The 19,307-nt window shown below is 45.0% G+C and overlaps 1 protein-coding gene across 1 annotated transcript in view; it reads right to left on the bottom strand.

Annotated features, from left to right (window-relative positions):
* LOC146035952 (cytochrome P450 2A13-like) overlaps window positions 1-19,307 on the bottom strand; it is a 79,997-nt gene that overhangs the window by 51,075 nt on the left and 9,615 nt on the right. The window contains exons 2-3 of the mRNA XM_083159673.1: window positions 10,208-10,370; window positions 7,525-7,674 (exon numbers count right to left, since the gene is read on the bottom strand). Of these exons, the coding sequence (XP_083015799.1) occupies window positions 7,525-7,674; window positions 10,208-10,370 (313 nt within the window). The remainder of the gene's footprint in view (window positions 1-7,524; window positions 7,675-10,207; window positions 10,371-19,307) is intronic.

Below are 19,307 nucleotides of genomic sequence, written 5' to 3'. Positions count from 1 at the left end.
GTTCATACATATAACAAGCAAATAAAAATAAATAAATAAATAAAATTAATTAATTAAAACATGTAAAATGGGAAAATATAAATAATTAAAATAAAACATTTGTGTTGCAGCGTTATTATTACTATTCTCAAATGTCATAACACCCTGGCCAGATCGTCACAGTGTGCAGGTCATGGGTGTATGGCAACTATGTTCCCCAGTCCTCCATATGGAAAAGATTACATATACAAAGAAGGTTCATATTATAGATCTACAGCACTATATTCAATTACATAGTTTCGTTCAAATGTCTGGGTGTAACAAATTGAATTTTAACATCAAATATATTTCTCTTTTACATAATTTTGTAAATCTATCTCTCCCCCTCGGAGGGGGTTCTGTATTTTCTATGCCAACAATGGTCAAAGACGAAGGATCACCACTGTGTATATTGTTAAAGTGTCTTGGTATATTATGTGTATTGGATTTATTGAGGATATTTCTTCAGTGTTCTATAAACCGAACTCTTAGAGGTCTTGTTGCACGACGCTTTATAATTGCTACCACAGCCACATCTATGTAGATAGACAATAAAGTTGATTTTGCAATTCATAAATGATCTAAGCTAATATGTATCTCCTGTAATGGGTACTGAAATTAAAGATGTTCTTCTTGGGATGTAGGTGCACCTTGTGCATCTAGATTTTCCACATTTAAAAAAATCCTTAGGTTTCTGGGTTAGTCAAGATACTCCTGTCGTATCAGGGGCAGCGATCTTCATAGATAGAGATATAGGGGGAAATTTACCAATATGAAAAACCTAGTTTTTCGTATTGGTATTTTCCCTACGACTGCATACGACTGTTTAAATCGTATGCAAAATCGTGTTCCGGAGGATCAGTTACAAAGCAGTCATATACGACTGCTTTGTAACCCTCCGATGTCGTAGGAATTCGTATTAGCAGCCGTATATACGGCTGCTAATACGAATTATTTGTAGGCAGTCTGCACGGATCAGTCAGATCTGTGCAGGCTGCAAGGTGTAAAAAAAAATTAAATAAATAAATAAATAAAAAAAAAACGGCGTGGGGTCCCCCCCACAGCCGAAACCAGCACCAGGCTGACAGAGGCTGGAGCCGGTAATTAAAAATCAGGGAACCCGACAAATAGGGGTTCCCTGATTTTTAACAACCAGCCCCAGGCTCCTGCTCTGGGGCTGGTTCCCAAAATAAGGGGGACAAAATGACTAGGGGTCCCCCGTATTTTAAGAACCAGCCCCAGGCAAAACCAGCCAGCAGGGTAATGCCACAGCCGGGGGGAGACTTTTTATGCAAGTCCCCCCGGCCAAAGCATTAACCCTACCGACCAGTCAGCCTGGCCAGGGGCCCTGGGGGAGTGGGGACCCGCCCAATAAAGGGGTACCCCCCTCCAGGACTTACCTGACCAGGCTGAAGCCTGGTGCTGTCCTCGATGCCCCTGGGCGGTGGGCATCGAGCTGATAGCGGTGTAAAAAATAGAACAAACTATTGTTTTTTACTGTGGCACTACAAGTGCCAGCAAGCCTCCCCAGCAAGCTGGGACTTGGAGAACCACAAGTCCCAGCCTGCTGGGCATTAAAGGGCCCGCTGGGTCTTGTAGTGCCACAGTAAAAAAAATAGTTAAATAAAACACACTGACACCCATTTTAAATAAAAGTTTAATACACACATTACATACATACTGATACTTACCTTTCTTGATCCCGTAGGTAGCCCTGGTCCTGATGTCCTGTGTCGTCCTCCAGGTCCATGTCGGCTGTCTGCGTCGTCCTCCAGGTCCATGTCGACGGTCCGTGTCGTCCTCCAGGTCCATGGCGGTGTCCGGGTCCGAAGAAATCCATGTTGGAGCTGTGGAAGGAAATCCTACTCACCTGGTCCTGCGCTGAAGAAGTCTTCTCTTGATCCGACGTAATCCAGGTAATCTTCACAGCTGTCGGCGCTCCCCGCTGTCTCCGCTGTCTCTGCATCGCGCTGAGGAGAGATGCTGAGATGTTTCATATTCGGCGCCTCTCCTCAGACTGAATTCTATTGGCCGCCTAGCAGGACAATCAGGAGCCTACTCACCTGGTCCCCGGCGACGACATCGGCATCCTCTCCGGCAGACGCGCTGCTCCCGGCTGCTGAGGTACCCGCTCTCGGACTGAAGAGGCGAAAAGATTTTCATCTTCCGCGCCTCTTCTCAGAATGATTCCATTGGCCGGCTAGCGGCCAATCAGGAGCCGAGAAAGTCGGCTCCTGATTGGCCGCTAGCCGGCCAATAGAATCATCCGGAGGAAAGGCGCGGAAGATGAAAATCTCTTTGCCTCTTCAGTCCGAGAGCGGGTACCACAGCAGCCGGGAGCAGCGCGTCTGCCGGAGAGGATGCCGATGTCGTCGCCGGGGACCAGGTGAGTAGGATTTCCTTCCTCAGGTACCCCTGTGGACTTCATCGGATCCTGGACCCCGGACCAGCCCCGGAACCCCAGGACCAGCCCCGGAACCAGGACCAAGGCCCCGGACTCTTCTGCCCTGGAGCCCCGGAGCCCGGACCCAGGATCCAGGGACCGACCTACGGGCTCAAGGTAGGTAAGTATCAGTATGTGTGTGTTATGTGTGTATTAAACTTTTATTTTTCAGGGTGTCAGTGTGTTTTATTTCACTATTTTTTGTACTGTAGAACTACAAGTGCCAGCGGGCCCTTTAATGCCCCGCATGCTGGGACTTGTGGTTCTCCAAGTCCCAGCATGCGGGGGAGGCTTGCTGGGACTCATAGTTAGCCAGTAGAAAACAATAGTTTTTCTGCTTTTTTTTACACTATCCATCAGCCCGATGCCCACCGCCCAGGGGCATCGGGGACAGCCCCGGACTTTCAGCATGGGCTGGTAAGTCCTGGAGGGGGGGACCCCTTCATTGGGGTGGGTCCCCACTTCCCCAGGACCCCTGCCCATGTTGACCAGCCACGGGGATAATGCTTTGGCCGCGGGACCTTATATAATAAGTGTCCCCCGGCTGTGGCATTACCCTGCTGGCTGGTTGGATCCGGTGCTGGTTCTTAAAATACGGGGGACCCCTAGTCATTTTGTCCCCCGTATTTTGGGAACCAGCGCCGGACCTTGAGCCTGGTGCTGGTTTCGCTAAATCAAGGGGACCCCTATTTGTCGGGGACCCTGATTTTATGTCACGAGCACCGGCTCAATGAGCCCGGGGCTGGTTATGCTCTGGCGGGGGACCCCGCGCTCGTTTTTTTTTTTTTACTTGCGCTTTCCTGCAAACGTGCGTTTTTCAGACATGAAAATCGCACATTTTCAGGACTAAAGACATCGCACCACCTCGCACCTATTCGCACTATTTGGCCCGTTTTTCGCATCTCATTAAATATGCGAAAAACGGGGCAATCTTGCGATTTGAAAAAGTGCGAAGTGGTGCGATAAAAAAAACGCGCATTTATCTCATCCCATAGAATGTCACCCAGAATCTTTCAGACAATTGCCTGATAACAAATTTTACAACATACTCCCTAAAGACCCTACTGCCACCTTCCTTTCAGAAAGAGCCGGCCTTAGGCATAAGCAAACTAGGCAATTGCCTAGGGCATTTGGGATGCCTAGAGGCATCAGCAGCTTCTGCTGATTAAAATGATATGCAGCATGCCTATATTCTGTGTGTGAGTGAGGCTGTATCTGCATATGAAATAGTGTATTCATGGAAATCACTGTAACATAGCATTTTGTATGCAGGTACAGCCACAGTCGCACACAGAATATATTCATGCCACATATCATTTTAATCATCGGAAGCTCCTTGTGTGTCCTGGTCACATAACAATGCAAATAAGACAAATTTTCTGCAAAAAATGCATCAAACGTTAGCAGAACGGGCCAGGAGCTGCATGGCCTATTGAGGCAAGATGTATGAGGAAACATCTGTATCCAAGCAGAGGCAGAGGTCACAGTGTTTGCGGCTGTGCGAGTGCTGTCTGCGGGTGGGTTGGTTGTGCAATAGTGTTCGGCATATGTTTAAGGGGCATTATGTGTGTCATGTATAAATGCATTAATAATGTGCGACATATGTGTAACAGGCATTATGTGTTCATGTGTATAAGGGCATTAATAATGTGCAACATATGTGTAATGGGCATTATGTGTGTCATGTGTATAAGGGCATTAATAATGTGCAACATATGTGTAATGGGCATTATGTGTGTCATGTGTATAAGGGCATTAATAATGTGCAACATATGTGTAAGGGGCATTATGTGTGTCATGTGTATAAGGGCATTAATAATGTGCAACATATGTGTAATGGGCATTATGTGTGTCATGTGTATAAGGGCATTAATAATGTGCAACATATGTGTAAGGGGCATTATGTGTGTCATTATGTGTATGAAGGGCATCAATAAAGGTTGGTATAATGTGTAAGGGGCATTATGGTTATAAGGACATTAATAATGTGTGTCATGTGTAAGGGGCATTACTGTGTGGTATTATCAGGGGTGCCAAGAGAAAGGGGTAGGGGGTTCAAATTACCCAGGCCAAAGTCTGATGGAAGGGCCCAGTGGGGGCCCCGGGCCCCCTTCCCTTAAGTGACAGCAGCAGCTGCAGCTCTTCTCCTCTGCACAGCACACACTGCTTTGTGCTGGGTTGCAGTGTGGCCATGGAGGTGCTTAAAATACAATATTTTCTCAGGATTTTTTTCTTAGGGTATAATGTGAATAATGTGAGGAGTAATGTACATAAGGTAAAGTGGTACTACTGTGTGATGCAACGTGAATAAGGGACACCATCGCATGATATAATGTGAATAAAGTTGCACTACTGTGTGGCATAATTTGAATTGGGGGTACTATTGGGTGGTGATGCCCCTTCCCAGCAAGAACACACCCCTGTTTGGGCTGCTCACCGAATGTGTGCACTGTTTCTATTTAAAATATTGCGGGTAGGAGCACCAAAATGATGACTGCTATGATGATTGATGGTGCTGGGAAAGGGGAGCAGGGTCAAAGGTAGAACTAGTGGCGGTGCAAGGGGGCACCAGCCAAAATCTTGCCTAGGGCGTCACTTAGGCTAGGGACGGCTCTGCTTTCAGAGCTCAAAATCCTATTACAAAATGCCCTGCATCGGGGGGGGGGGGGGTGTCATATCCAAGGATGAATACACTTTCCTTTATTCACCTCACCCCACTATTCCCACTTTTTTCTTACCTAAAATTCACAAGTCTCTCACCTCTCCACCAGGCCGCCCTTTTATTTCTGGTATAAACTCCCTCACATCTAATTTATCTCACTATGTTGATCACTTTTTACAGCCTCAAGTTGCACAGCTGAAGTCCTTTATCCGGACACCACGGATCTTCTTAATAAGATACAAAATATACAATGGAAATCCAATTATGCATTTTTGACATTCGATGTCAATGCATTATATACAAATATACCACACAAATTGGGTACTGAAGTAATCTCTAGGAAACTACTAGATGGTAGAGGACTCAGTTATGTACATAAAGAATATATTATAGATTATCACCTTTATACTCTCTCACTTTCTCAAAATTATTTTTAATTTTTAAACACTCACTATTTACAGGTGATAGGGATGGCCATCTATGGCAACCTATACATGGGTGAGGTGGAGAAGAACCATGTGTGTGTGTGTGTGTGTGTGTGTGGGAGGGGGGGGGTTTGGCAGGGGGTGGGGATGGACCTGGTCTTCTATATCCATTACATAGATGATTTTTTTTTATTTGGAATGGGAATTTATCATCAGCCACTATATTCGTCAATCACCTTAATACCAACTCATATAATTTAACTTTCACTCACACTTATGACACCAACACCATTGGAACTGACCCTCAGATGTAGGGTTATACCTCAAAATGATGTAATGTATGTTAATACTAATGCATATTTGCATTATACAAGTGCTCACTGCACTGGAAGAAAAACATACCTAAAAGTCAATTCAATGGCTCATACCTGGACAACTATAACACACAAGCCAATACCCTCAAAAAATCCAAGAACATAGTTATCCTACTAAAATATTAGACAAAGCATATGAGGAAGTATATAATATGGAATGACAGGATTTACTTACTAGTAAAAAAAAAAAAATTAAAGGATAAGATCTATAATGTAAATGAGGAGGAAACTAATATAAAAGAACATATAGATTTAGCATTTATATGCAAGTTCAATAACTGTGCATATCCCATTAAACAGAATATCTCACGTAACTACAGAATTCTAATACAGGATAAGCTCCTACATGACATAATACCTACTCAACCTATTTTAGCTCCTAGTCATCTCAAAACTATGAAGATCTCTGCCCCTGATAAGACTGATCAGTATCTTGGATAACCCAGAAACCTAAGGGTTTCTAAATGTAGGAAATCTAGATGCAATGTGCACCTACAGATGGAGCCGGGCTCCCTCTTGCTGGTCAATCGCCAGACTGTCTCCGCTGGCGATCCGCCAGCAGCCCGGCTCTCCATCTGACTGAGACGCGCGTCTCAGTTTACGGGCGACGGGAACCTGTCCGTCTCTGCTTTAGGGAGATGGACAGGGTTAGGGGGGTGCGGGGAGGCGGTGGGACACCGGGAGACCGCCGACAAGCCGGCGGGGACCCGGGGGAAGCGCCGTCGGAAGGGGACACGCGCGCATCTCGTGCGCGCACATCCCCTTTCTCAGAGCAGATGGTGGCTGGCGGGGGATGGCGGCTGGCGATTCTGCCGCCATCCCCTGCAAAGACAAGGCCAGTTCCATTTGTACATCCCAAGAAGAACATCTTTAATTCCACTACTCATTACAGGAGATACATATGGGCTTAGATAATTTATGAATTGTGAAACAAACTTTATTGTCTACCTACTGTAGTTAGATGTGGCTGTGGTAACAATTATATAGGTCATACAACAAGACCTCTAAGAGTTCGGTTTATGGAACACTGAAGAAATATCCTCAATAAATTCGATACACATAGTGTACCAAGACAATTTAACAATATACACAATGGTCTTTGACCATTGTTGGCATAGAAAGTATAGAACTCACTCCGATAGGTGTAAATAGACTTACAAAAATACATAAAAGAGAAATATATTGGATGTTAAAATTCAATTCATTACACCCAGACTGTTTGAACAAAACTATAGAATTAAATATAGTCCTGTAGCTCTAAAATATGAACCTTCTTTGTATACGTAATCTTTTCCAAATGGGGGACTGGGGAACATATTTGCCATACACCCATGACCTGCGCACTGTGACGAGCAGGCCAGGGTGTTATGACATATCTGTAACCCACTCCCTATATGCGATTAGTAATAATAATTTTGCAACACTCACATTTTTTATTTTATCTATTTATATTTCCCATTTTTCATGTTTTAATGAATGAATTAATTTTTATTTATTTCTCAGATCAAGTGCCTGGACTCATTTTGACTCGAAATGTGGGTTTGTATTCTGACACTCCTGTAATTATTGAGTAATTAATACATTAGGAACTACAGTACCTACCATTGGTTTTCTTTAATGCTTCCACCAAAGATTGAGCCTCCTCCTGTATTTTTTCATCTATAGACCTTTTTCCCATTCCAAAAGTTTTGAGATTGGTAACGGAGAAACGTCGCATCTGTTTCCAGCATTCTCCATTACTAAAGCTCACTCCTGAGGAAGATCACAAACACAGTAGTTGAGATCCTTTAATGTATAAACAGAGTACAGCAGCTACGTGGCTTTCCTAAGCATGTACAGTGAATTCCTAGCTGAGAAGAGCAGAGCAAGCGTTTTTGGCACAATAGACCTGGACCTCCCATCAAATTTTAGTATGGCACCAGACCCTAATGAGTTTCACCGTTTTTTTTTTTTTTTTCTACTTTTTTTTCCTGTTTATTTGCAAATTGATACTATTTTGTTTGACAATCGCTGTGAGCGTTTATCGATATGTAGAATATGGGTGCTTATCGATAAAAATAGGCTAATACTCCCCTGTTTATGTGTTCCTGGGGTCTTCCTTTGTTTATCTTGTTCCGTATTGGTACATGAAATGACAAAAAAAGGGAGATAGAGGGCAATTCCCTTCATGTAATACTGTTTGACTAATTTGCCAAATAAAGTCAATATATATCACAAATGGAGGTAATAGTGTGACTTAAATGTGGGGTTGTTTCCCCCTTCAAGAGACACTCACAAGATACTGTATATAGATTTAACAGCTTATAATACACCATATATGATGAATCTGGAACCGTAATCTTGAACAGTGTGATGGGGTGAATCCCCCTAATTAAATTACTCACTAAGAGCTGAATTTTTGATTGCATATCTGGAGGGTCTTTACTCCTCACATCCTCAGATCTTCTTCCGTGGAATGTCTATATCTTCTACAACTTTAGCATCTGCTACTGATTGATGACTGCTGGATTTACACAGGCACCTGAGCAGCAGGTTCCTGGAGGAGGGCTCTCCACAGAAGAAGATCTGAGGACATGAGGAGTAAAGACCCTCCAGATATGCAATCAAAAATTCAGCTCTGAGTGAGTAATTTAATTAGGGGGATTCACCCCATCACACTGTTCAAGATTACGGTTCCAGATTCATCATATATGGTGTATTATAAGCTGTTAAATCTATATATCTTGTGAGTGTCTCTTGAAGGGGGAAACAACCCCACGTTTAAGTCACACTATTACCTAATTTGTGATATATATTGACTTTATTTGGCAAATTACTCAAACAGTATTACACGAGGGGAATTGCCATCTATCTCCCTTTTTTGTCATTTCATGTACCAATACGGAACAAGATAAACAAAGGAAGACCCCAGGAACACACAAACAGGGGAGTATTAGCCTCTTTTTATTGATAAGCGCCCATATTCTACATATCGATAAATTTTCACCCTTCAAAGTCTTTCAAGAGGTCCAGGTAGTCCAGGTAGTCCTCTTTACTCGATTAGGAATACCGGCAGCTTTTTGTGCGCAGACAAGTTTAGACCCCATCCTTCTTTTTAGCAATCGCTCCGAGCCACCCTAGCATTTTTAGCAGATATTTTGAGGATCTCTCACAGCAACAATGGCACACACATGGATTTAACAGATGCAATGGAACCTATTGAATGTATTGGCATTTTTGGTTACCACTTATTGATCTCTGTTGTGGCTGGTATAGTTGGTATAGTTGAGCGAACTAATGCTGACCACTGAGGTCTGCACATCCCAGCTGCTTTGCAAATGGATGTTTTGCATAAACATCCATTTGCTGGGTAGCGTACTGGGCCAAAATCATTTGATGTCGCCGACCATCAAATGATTTCTACCCTATTCACAAATCAGTCTGGGCTGACCTAGTCTTGCTGTATCCAGTCCGGCAACCTGCGATGTCAGCCGCCTGGCTGGCAGCTGCTAGCCAAGTTAGCATGGGGACACCCAGTGTCTTTCTGAGTGCACCCAACTTTTTTGTGGGTATACCCAGGAAACGCAGGGCACTCAAATGCTAGCAAAACCCCCTACCCGCCTCTATAACACAACGCCCCCCCTCCCCCCATGCGAGCTCCACAGTGACTATGCAAGTTGCCAAAGGAGCCTGGACAGCAGCGGCTAAACATTGTGCCCCGGTGCAAATTCGCCAGGGACCGAGCAAATATATGATGAAAAAGCAGTGGCCCTTATGTAACAGGCATGACTCCAGTGAGCTACCCATAGATGTAAACCAGACACATAATCTAGTAAATTAGGTTAACATTTTTTTCTGTTATTACGCCATAATTTCCTGTGCATAAAGCGGCTGATCTCATTACAGAACCGCTTTCTCCACCTAGAATAAAGTTCATAAATTCCACTGTTGCTAAATGTTTGTCCAAGTAAGAGAACACTCCACATAGATGAGCAGTCACAGGGCTTGGTGACCGGAAGGCAAATCTTAAATATATTTCATTTAAATTAAAACCATTTATCAGACCCATATGTATTTTTGCGCATATATGTATGACCGTATTATAAATGGGATGGGCCAGAAGCAAAGTAGCTGTATTGCAGGGATCCGTAGAAGACAGATTTTCTACCTTATGCTACTGCAAGCATTTGTATTACTTCAAGCTAAAGCCACCCATTGTTTCTCCATTCACAACCACATCCATAATCATGTATTAGCATCATGCAGCAGAGTCAGGCACAGTACAAGGTAGATGGGATCTACTTACCTTTCCCTTTAAAATATAATTCTAGTGATGGTAGTAGTCCTCTCATCCCAAATATCTCTCCTTGATCCACCAGAGCTTCCTTCACAGCCTCATATCCACAGAGAACCACCACCCGTCGTGGTCCTAGGTGCAGTGTGTACACGTCTCCATATCTCTCTCTCATCTACAAATGGGAGGCAATGATGTAACAATGCATACCTCCCAACATGACCCATTCCAGGAGGGACAAAATGCTCCTTTCCTGCACTTCCATGTCAGTTGCGGCTGCAGCACAGTCTAAAATTCAAATAGGGGAGCCGCACCAACTGCCCACCAAAACACTGCCAAACATCACAGTCCAAGACTCACTGGCAGTTGGTGGGCTCCCCTATTTGAATTTTGGCCCCACATCTGCAACTGCCACTGGCAAGGAAGTCCAGGAATGGCGCACTTTCTCCTTCCTGGAATGGGTCATGTTGGAAGGCATGCAATGCATGTTATATGTACAATGATACATGTACTTGTATATACAGTACAAATGATCATGTGTTCTAAAGACTGGAAACAAATATCCCAAGATCACTCCTACAGTATATAACAAAGCTTGAGTCTCACCAAAACTTTCCTAAGCAGATCTCCCTCTATTGCATAACACAGGGAATGTCCCCGCACCCCCCCTCACACACACACACACAAACACACACACACACTCACTTTACTGTACAAGCCTGAATCCGCCTCTCAATTTCCTGCCCTCAGAATGAGAAAAGTAAAGTGTGCTGAGCTCAGGTGTAGCAGAGCAAGACACTTGACCCAAAGCATGGCAAGCAGAGCAAGCCATGCAAGTCTACATGCTATGTGACAGAGATGCTGTATTTACAAGTAGACAGCAGCATCAGGTATAGTATGTGATTACCTAGTCCTAGGTGGATTAATAGCCTGTGGCTTATTTTTGAACCATATGAATAAACAGACCTGGGGGAGGAAGGTCTCTTTTCCGCTGGATGTGAGGTAAGGATCCCATATCCAGAACCCCCCACCACCATCACCACCATAAACATTCTAACAGCCAGGCCAGGCCAGATGTCACCTCTAGAGAGAGGTCAAGAGGATTTCCCCCTCCACAAAATACATCATGAGTTACCAATACTTAGGAATAGGGGGTTGATTTCTGAAAGGGTTCATTGTCCAGCAGCGAACTGATTAAAGAGCTAACAAGAGTGAGTGGGGCATTTTGTGTTCTACAATTCAGCAAGGCTGATCCTTAATTCGGTTTCTGACACTTTGAAGGAACAGGCTGTTTATGCACTTCAGAGGAAAATATGCAAAGAATTAAAGAGAGTTTTATGTGTAACCAGCGCAAGTCCACTCGTCTTGCCAACCAATACCTCATATGACTGTCTGGTGTGTGTTAAGGTGTCTTTTTAATTGTGAGACTATCTAAAATGCTGCAGAATTGTCTCTTTCAGCAACTTATTGCAGATTCCATTGTCTTTATTTTTCAGAAAGACGGACACCGCCACATAGGCACCTGCAGAATTGATGTTAGTTACACTCTACACTCTAGGCTCCCAAGATCCCCTGACATTGCACCCCATTATTTTATTGTGGGGATATGTCAGATAAGACTGTGCTTTTTTGTATTACCATTAGTGACTAATCTGAATGACTTCAAAATCAATGCAGCGGTGACGTCAGCGGAAGAAGACACCTGATATACCAATTCAACTAACATCGTAATGTTGTCTATATACAGTAGCAGGCTGAGGACACATACAGCAATTATAAAAATGGGTAGGATAACTCATTAAACCGTTTCTAACTTGTTGTATAATCGTAACATAGATTGCTTTGAAATTGGGTCTATTTGTTTGAAACACCCTGTAGTTTAAGCATAGAAACATAGAATTTGACGGCAGATAAGAACCACTTGGCCCATCTAGTTTGCCCCTTTTTTAAACATGTAACCTCAAACCATATTGTATCCTTATTTCTTTGTAAGGATATCAATATGCCTATTCCAATCATGTTTAAATTGCACTACTGTATTTGCCTCTACCACCTCTGATAGGAGGCTATTCCACTTATCCACTACCCTTTCTGTGAAGTAATTTTTTTATCTTTATTTTTATTTCATTTTAAATATAAATAGGTTACATTTACCAAAAGAAGGGAGGTATCCACTTATTACCTCGTTTTATTACATACATAAACAAAACAATAGAACAAAATAAATTAATCTATAACAAGAAAAAAAACAAATCAGCATAAAAATTACATTCATACTGGGCCTTATTCTGGTTCATTCGTCTGGATGTTCAGCTGGATACGGTGAGCGAAGACACGCCTACAAGGCCAACGCATCCGTTCAGACATACTACCACATAAGAAGGATTGGCATGCTTCTGCATCAACACCAGTGTGTGCGGATGGAACTCACCAAGTTTGCACGGTCTTTCCGCATCCAAGCGGTCGGACAGCCGACCAAACGCCCTCTGTTGGAGATTTTGTGAGCACAGCACAAATCTGCATGGAACTCACGCTAAACAATTAGCCAAACTCAATGGTCTCTATTACTTTCAATGAAATGCTTGTACACCCAATTTGCACTTTACATTAACCCTTACAACATTACAATGTCTTTGTTAGAATGTGGCAGTTTCCAAACTATACCTGCTTTTATGTGTCCCACAATTTTGCATACTGTAATGACATTTGCGCCACTACAATATAATGTATAATCAACACCCCTTCCATTTCTATAACTGCCACAGTTCAGGACAGGCATAGGCAGGACAATCTATGGCATCAGCAGAATCATCAGGATCACAGCAAGGTGCCTTCCCAAGAGAGAAGCCATGCCAGCACTGCCAGTGCATCAGAAACTAATCCTGGCAGTCAGACGACAACAGGAACAAAGAAAAAGTAGAATAAGGCGTTTCAAGAGGAGGAACTTGCAATTTTGGTACCCTGAGCATGGGAGTGGATAGAGTTGACAAACAAGAGGTTGACGCCCACAAGTTTCGGCAACAGCCCATAGAAGGAATCTTGGTCCCGGCGCCTGTACAATATAATTGACAGGCAAAGGGACCAGCGCATGCGCAGTACCGATATGGGTACTGCGCAATTGCCAATTTTGCACGGCAGCCCACAGCAAGGCATCCCGGATTGAGGGAACACCTCCCAATGGGACTGCCTTGGTGACTGGCAGGTCGGACTTCCAATAGGAAGTCACTGCCAGTCACAGTGAAGCCAGTGCAGTCTCAAAGACTGCATCTGGCTTCACTACAGTGGCGGACTTTACCTGGGGTTGCTGCAGCCCTGCAGCCCATAGGTAAAAACCACCACTGGTAGTTATGTATTTCTTTGTGTCAAAAATCAACAAAGCAGTAGGTCAGGTATACAGATGGAGCCGGGCTCCCTCTTGCTGGCGAATCGCCAGACTGTCTCCGCTGGCGATCCGCCAGCAGCCCGGCGCTCCATCTGACTGAGACGTGCGCGCGTCTCAGTTTCCAGGCGGTGAGGCGACGGGAACCCTGTCCGTCTCCGCTTCAAGGAGACAGACAGGAATAGGGGGGGTGCGGGGAGGCGGTGGGGACCCTGGGTGACCGCCGACAAGCCGGCGAGACCCAGGGGAAGCGGGGGAAGCACTGTCGGAAAGGCTGGCGGCTGGCGGGGGATGGCGTCTGGCGATTCTGCCGCCATCCCCTGCAAAGACAAGCCCGGCTCCATCTGTACCTTACAAATGTCTATCTTCTTATTTATGTTGCACCCTCTACAAGATAGTAGGCAGGATGTGATTGGTTGCCCATACCAACAGGAACTTGTAAGTGTATTTTACATCTTACCAAATAAGAGCCCATGGCCTGTATCACATCTTACTGTCCTATGATTCTAAGTATGGGAGGAAACATATTGCTTTTTTGATGTTAAACACATCAACAATTATGTGTATTTGTATTGGATGTCATAAGTAAAGGCCATGAATACACCATATTAAATGGGTACATGCTATGTGTATGGTTTACATTGAATGCAAATTATGTTGTCAAAATGATATCAATTGGTATATTATGTAATCATTGGTCATTCGTATTTTTTAGGTGGCATGATTTCAAAAGTAACTTTAAGAAAAATCTGGTAGGACGGTGGAGGCACAGCCAGACCGCCGGGGCTGGCAGAATGCCGAAACATCTGGAGCTGACTTCCCTCGATCTCCAGGCACAGGATTGTGTCACAATGGAGGAGATCCGGGAAGTAGCCAATATGGACAGCAAGCTCCCGATGGAGGTGTTTGCTGCTGAACTAGGAGGTAAATGTTAAACTTGGCATTGTATTATTTTAATCCATTGTATTATAGCATATGTCTTTTCCCCTATATTTTTAGACCAAGATGGACCTCCACCGTCCTCAGCCACTCCATCACTTGAGGGAACTCCACCCACGCAACCACCCAATGTCCAGCATGGTCCCACCCAGGCCGAAATAAATCATGGGGGGCAGCTGCTTTAGGCCATTTTACAGCAGGGAGTGGCAACGGCAGAGCAGCAGGATAGGAGCGAGGAGGTCATGAAGGCGATGGCGGCCAGTCAGCAGTTCATTGCTGAACAAGCCATCCAGCATAACGACCTGCTCAGCCGCCAAAATGACCTCCTCCTCTGCCACAATGAGCTTGTGGCAGAGCTTATTACCACCAATAGGGCCCTACTCTTTGCCGTTTCTGCCACTAATCCTCCAGCACCACTCCGTGCTGGGTGAAGGGGAACAAGATCACACCCTTCCGCAGCAGCTGACCCCCCAAACCCCCCCAGCCCTACGGGGTTGAAGAGCTGCCGCCACAGCAAAGGGGCCTACTAAGGCCAAAAGTGCCCCAAAAAAATAATGTGGTGCCATCCCTATTGATCTCCTCTGTTATTTTGTCCCTACTTTTGTCCTTTGTTGTGTGGACCAGCTTCTTGTTTGCAAACTCTATCCAATTCCGTGCAAAGGGTACGGTACCTTCTCTTGAAATGCTATTTCTTTGTTTCTTCCTGTTGTCCCTGACTGCCAGGATTGTTGGCTGATGGCCACTCAGTGCTGGTGTGGTGTATCACTTGGGAAAACACCTGTTGTGCGATAGATGATTCTGCTGATGCTATATTTTGTCCTGCCTGTGTTTTTATTTTCTTTGCCTTTATGGTTATCCTATGAAAATGAACAGGAAAAATTAAAAAAATATTCCAGATTTAGGGCCAGATTCTCTAAGCTTCAAAAGTGATAAAAAAAGAGAGTGATAAACAGCCAGCCAATAAGCTCCTGTCTCTCACAGGCTGTGTTTGAAACATGTCAGGTACTGTAGTAGCTGATTGGCTGGTTGTTTATCACTGTCCATTTTATCACTTTTCAAGCTTAGTGCATCTGGCCCTTAGTGAGCTTTGTGTTGTTTGTAAATTTATATATATCTGCAGATTAGCAGCTACATTTATGTGCAATGTGGGTCCACACACCCATATAGTGTTTCGTTTGGAGAGTGATGAACTCATATTACAGTGTTTTGTTTCAGGATTGGACACGTGGGCATTGGGGGAAATTGAGTAAGATGGGAGTTGAATTTCACAAGTGAGGTTGCTATGGGCAACCACTCTGAGTGTTCTTGCTTTTGATTGAGCACACTGTATAAGATAGTAGAGAGGGTGTGATTGTTGTGACCTAGCAACATGACATGTGAAGTAGAAGACACATCTTAACAATTTTGAATCAATGCGGCAAATGTATTAAGCCTTAACAAGAGATAAATGCAAGGGTGATAAGGAGAGATAAACGTCCAGCCAATCAGCTCCTTGCTGACTTTTTTCAAACACAGGCTGTAACATGGCAGTTAGCAGGTGATTGGCTGGATGTTTATCTCTCTTTATCACCCTTGGATTTATCTCTTGTTAAAGCTTAAGACATCTGCCCCAATGCCCCTAAACAGCATTGATGGATGTTAATGGAGAAATGGCCAGGACAGGCCAAAAATAATTTAATGAAAACCAGGGCTTCAATCATGTTTGTTAACACATCAGTGAGCTTAGAGTACATCATATAGATGCATAACGGCATACAAGTATGACAGTTGACACATGTCGACTACTGTTAAATGTGACCAGTACTGTGTTAACAGGATAAACACACTGATGTTTTAAGGGTGTAAAATGGGGCAAAAGAACGCACATGGCATGAATCATAGATATTACTTTATTTAATGTAACATTTCAAACAAATGTTTGGCCTCCATGTGCGGTCTGCAATGACTGAATGGGTTAATGTATGAAATCTCAGTAGGGGAATGGGGTAACTAAAGTAAATCGACCAGAGTGTTAGTATTGTGTTCGGCTGAGAGTAATTTGGGGACTGTGCGTACTGATTGCCCCACCGAACTACTGCCCTCCGAGACAAGAAAGCTACTTGTTTGGTCTGAAGATTTTGGGAGTGTTGGGTGGCGGCCACTCGGTGCCCACTCGGTGAGCGGTCCGAGTGCATGCCTACCACTTATTCAGCACACCCATGTTTACGCCCCGATTTATGCCCAGTTTTGCCCACTTTGAAATCGCACCCATAGATACGCCCACATTATTCCCATATTGGCCCTTATTCTGGTCGGTGCGGCCGGATCCGAATATGCGGCAAGGACCGTGCGTGCGAAACCCCGCCTTCCATACGGATCGCCAACTCCGTCCGTACGCGGTAAGAAGCTGGCCGAACGGACCGCACATGTATTTTTCACGGAATACGCCTCCTCCATCTAAGGGAACATCCCCCATCATTCGATGGTCGCAGACCATCGAATGCAGGACCGAGTGCTCCACCAGCTCCCGCAACCTCAGACCACACGGACATTTTTCCGTGCAAAAGCAGGGATCTGGGCGGGCAGCTGACATCCGGCGATGTCATATGTCCGCCCACTACACGTGCGTCACGGCTGCATTACCATACGTACGCCCAGCGTTTGCATGGGAACGCCCATGAAACGCGGGGCGTATGCATATGGTAATGAGACCAAATAGCCCTTCACGCCCCTCTCCACCCCCTGTTCGGAGTGTTCACATATCATGCGGGATTTGGCCGTACGCCCCGCTCGCACATGCGCAGAGACGCCTCTGCACATGCGCTAACACAAAACATCGGCGGGCCGTACGCACGCGGATATATCCGCACCAACCAGAATAAGGGCCATTGTCCGAGAGTGTTCGGTGGCCATTTTTTGTGTGTAGCGATCCGTCTAAGTGCGGAGTGCCACCATTGTACATGAGCATTGCGTAGTTTACGTACACACGCTCAACAGGAATACGCAATTCGAACAAATGTGTACAGATGGGGCATAGCTCATCTTTGCATCTGTATAGCGAGAAGGGGACGCTTGCGCCTTCCAGCGCTTTCCCCGGGTGACCGCCGACTTGTCGGAGGACACCCGGGGTCCCCGCCGCCTGCCCGCACCACCCTCCTAACCCTGTCCATCTCCCTGAAGCGGAGATGGACAGGGTTCCCGTCGCCCCGCCGACGGGGATTGAGACGCGCGTGAGACGCACGAGCGTCTCAGTCAGATGGCGAGCCGGGCTGCTGGCGGATCGCCAGCGGTGATGTTCTGGCGATTCACCAGCAAGGAAGAGCCCGGCCCCATCTGTACCTGTCCGAGTCAATCAGAAAAAGGCCCACTGTGAGGGGCCTCTTCCACAGGGCCTAAGATATACAACAGTTCTTGTTCCATTTCTCTTTAATATACTTAATGTGTGAAGGGTGAAGTAATTTTTTATCAAATGTTCTGACCCTCATTACACGTATGGAGTGTGTAACTATTCAGACAGCTTAACCAAGCCCATCTAAGGGCCTTATTCGAGTTCACTCTTTCTGACAAAATCCTTCTTAGATGGACAAAACCATGTGCACTGCAGGGGGGCAGATGTAACATGTGCAGATAGAAATAGATTTGGTGATTTTTTTGGTGATTCTTTGCAGGGTAAATACTGGCTGCTTTATTTTAACACTGCAATATAGATATCACTTTGAAGTAAAACCCCGCCCAAATCTAATTAGATCTGCACAATGAAACTTCTGGAACTTTAAAGTTTTATTGATACAGACTGAAATGATTGTCCATATAATGTAGTTGTAATTATCCAGGGTACATCAATGTACATGTACAAGAGATCATGGGTACACAAATATATATGTATTTGTTGTTGTAATTGTGTGGTAAGAAGATATAAGCAGACCTGTAGTAACACAGCTTCTCAGCATCTCATCACAGATTTATTGAAGCAGTAAGTAAAATGGAGGATTTCACCCTTTGACCTGTCACATGGCAAAAGGCAGCTAGGCATGCGCAAATGAACATAGAACATACAGTACAGTACATAGAATAAAGTAGACTTAAGCAGTAGAGTGCAGAACATTACCTAATCACATAAATCACTGACAAGATAATATGATCTCTAATAATGCTGTGGATACAATACATCAAATTTCCCCTGAATCTTCCTCCCTCTAGTTTCAGTGCATGTCCTTGTGTTCTGTTGCTCCTCTTCCTGTGAAGAATGTCTCCCTCCTTTACTTTGTTAAAACCCTTGATATATTTGAAAGTTTCTATCATGTCTCCGTTTCCCTTCTCTGTTCTAAACTATCTCTTATATAATAAGCCAGATCTGTCACTCATCCACTGTGTGTATAATGTTGCCGTCCAGCGTTATACACAAACCCGCCCCCCCTATGGAAAAGACCAGTGTTATACACACCATCACCCCCTTGATGTCACCTCCCCCCACCCAGCCAGGGCTACAGTACACGCCCACCATCCACCATGGTGTAGGTGAGCGGCACACACATACACACCCCCGGACCCCGCAACCCCCCTCCCGCAATTCGCTGGCTCCCCCTCCCACGATTCATGGTCCCCCGCGACCCCCTCTCCCGTGATTTACGGGGCCCCCCGAGCCCCCCTCCCGTGATTCACGGCACACACACACCCCCTCCCGCGATTCTCGGCCCCTCGCGACCCCCCCTCCTGCGATTCACGGCCCCCCTCCCGCGATTCACGGACCCCCACAACCCACCCTCCGGCAATTTGCAGAATCCCCTTCCCACGATTCATGGACCCCCACGACCC

This window comes from Crinia signifera, chromosome 9, assembly GCF_055691185.1.
Source record: "Crinia signifera chromosome 9, ASM5569118v1, whole genome shotgun sequence".
NCBI classification, from domain to species: Eukaryota; Metazoa; Chordata; class Amphibia; order Anura; family Myobatrachidae; genus Crinia; species Crinia signifera.
The sequence above is the reverse complement of the archived record's forward strand: the minus strand, read 5'-3'. Positions and strand labels throughout refer to the sequence as shown.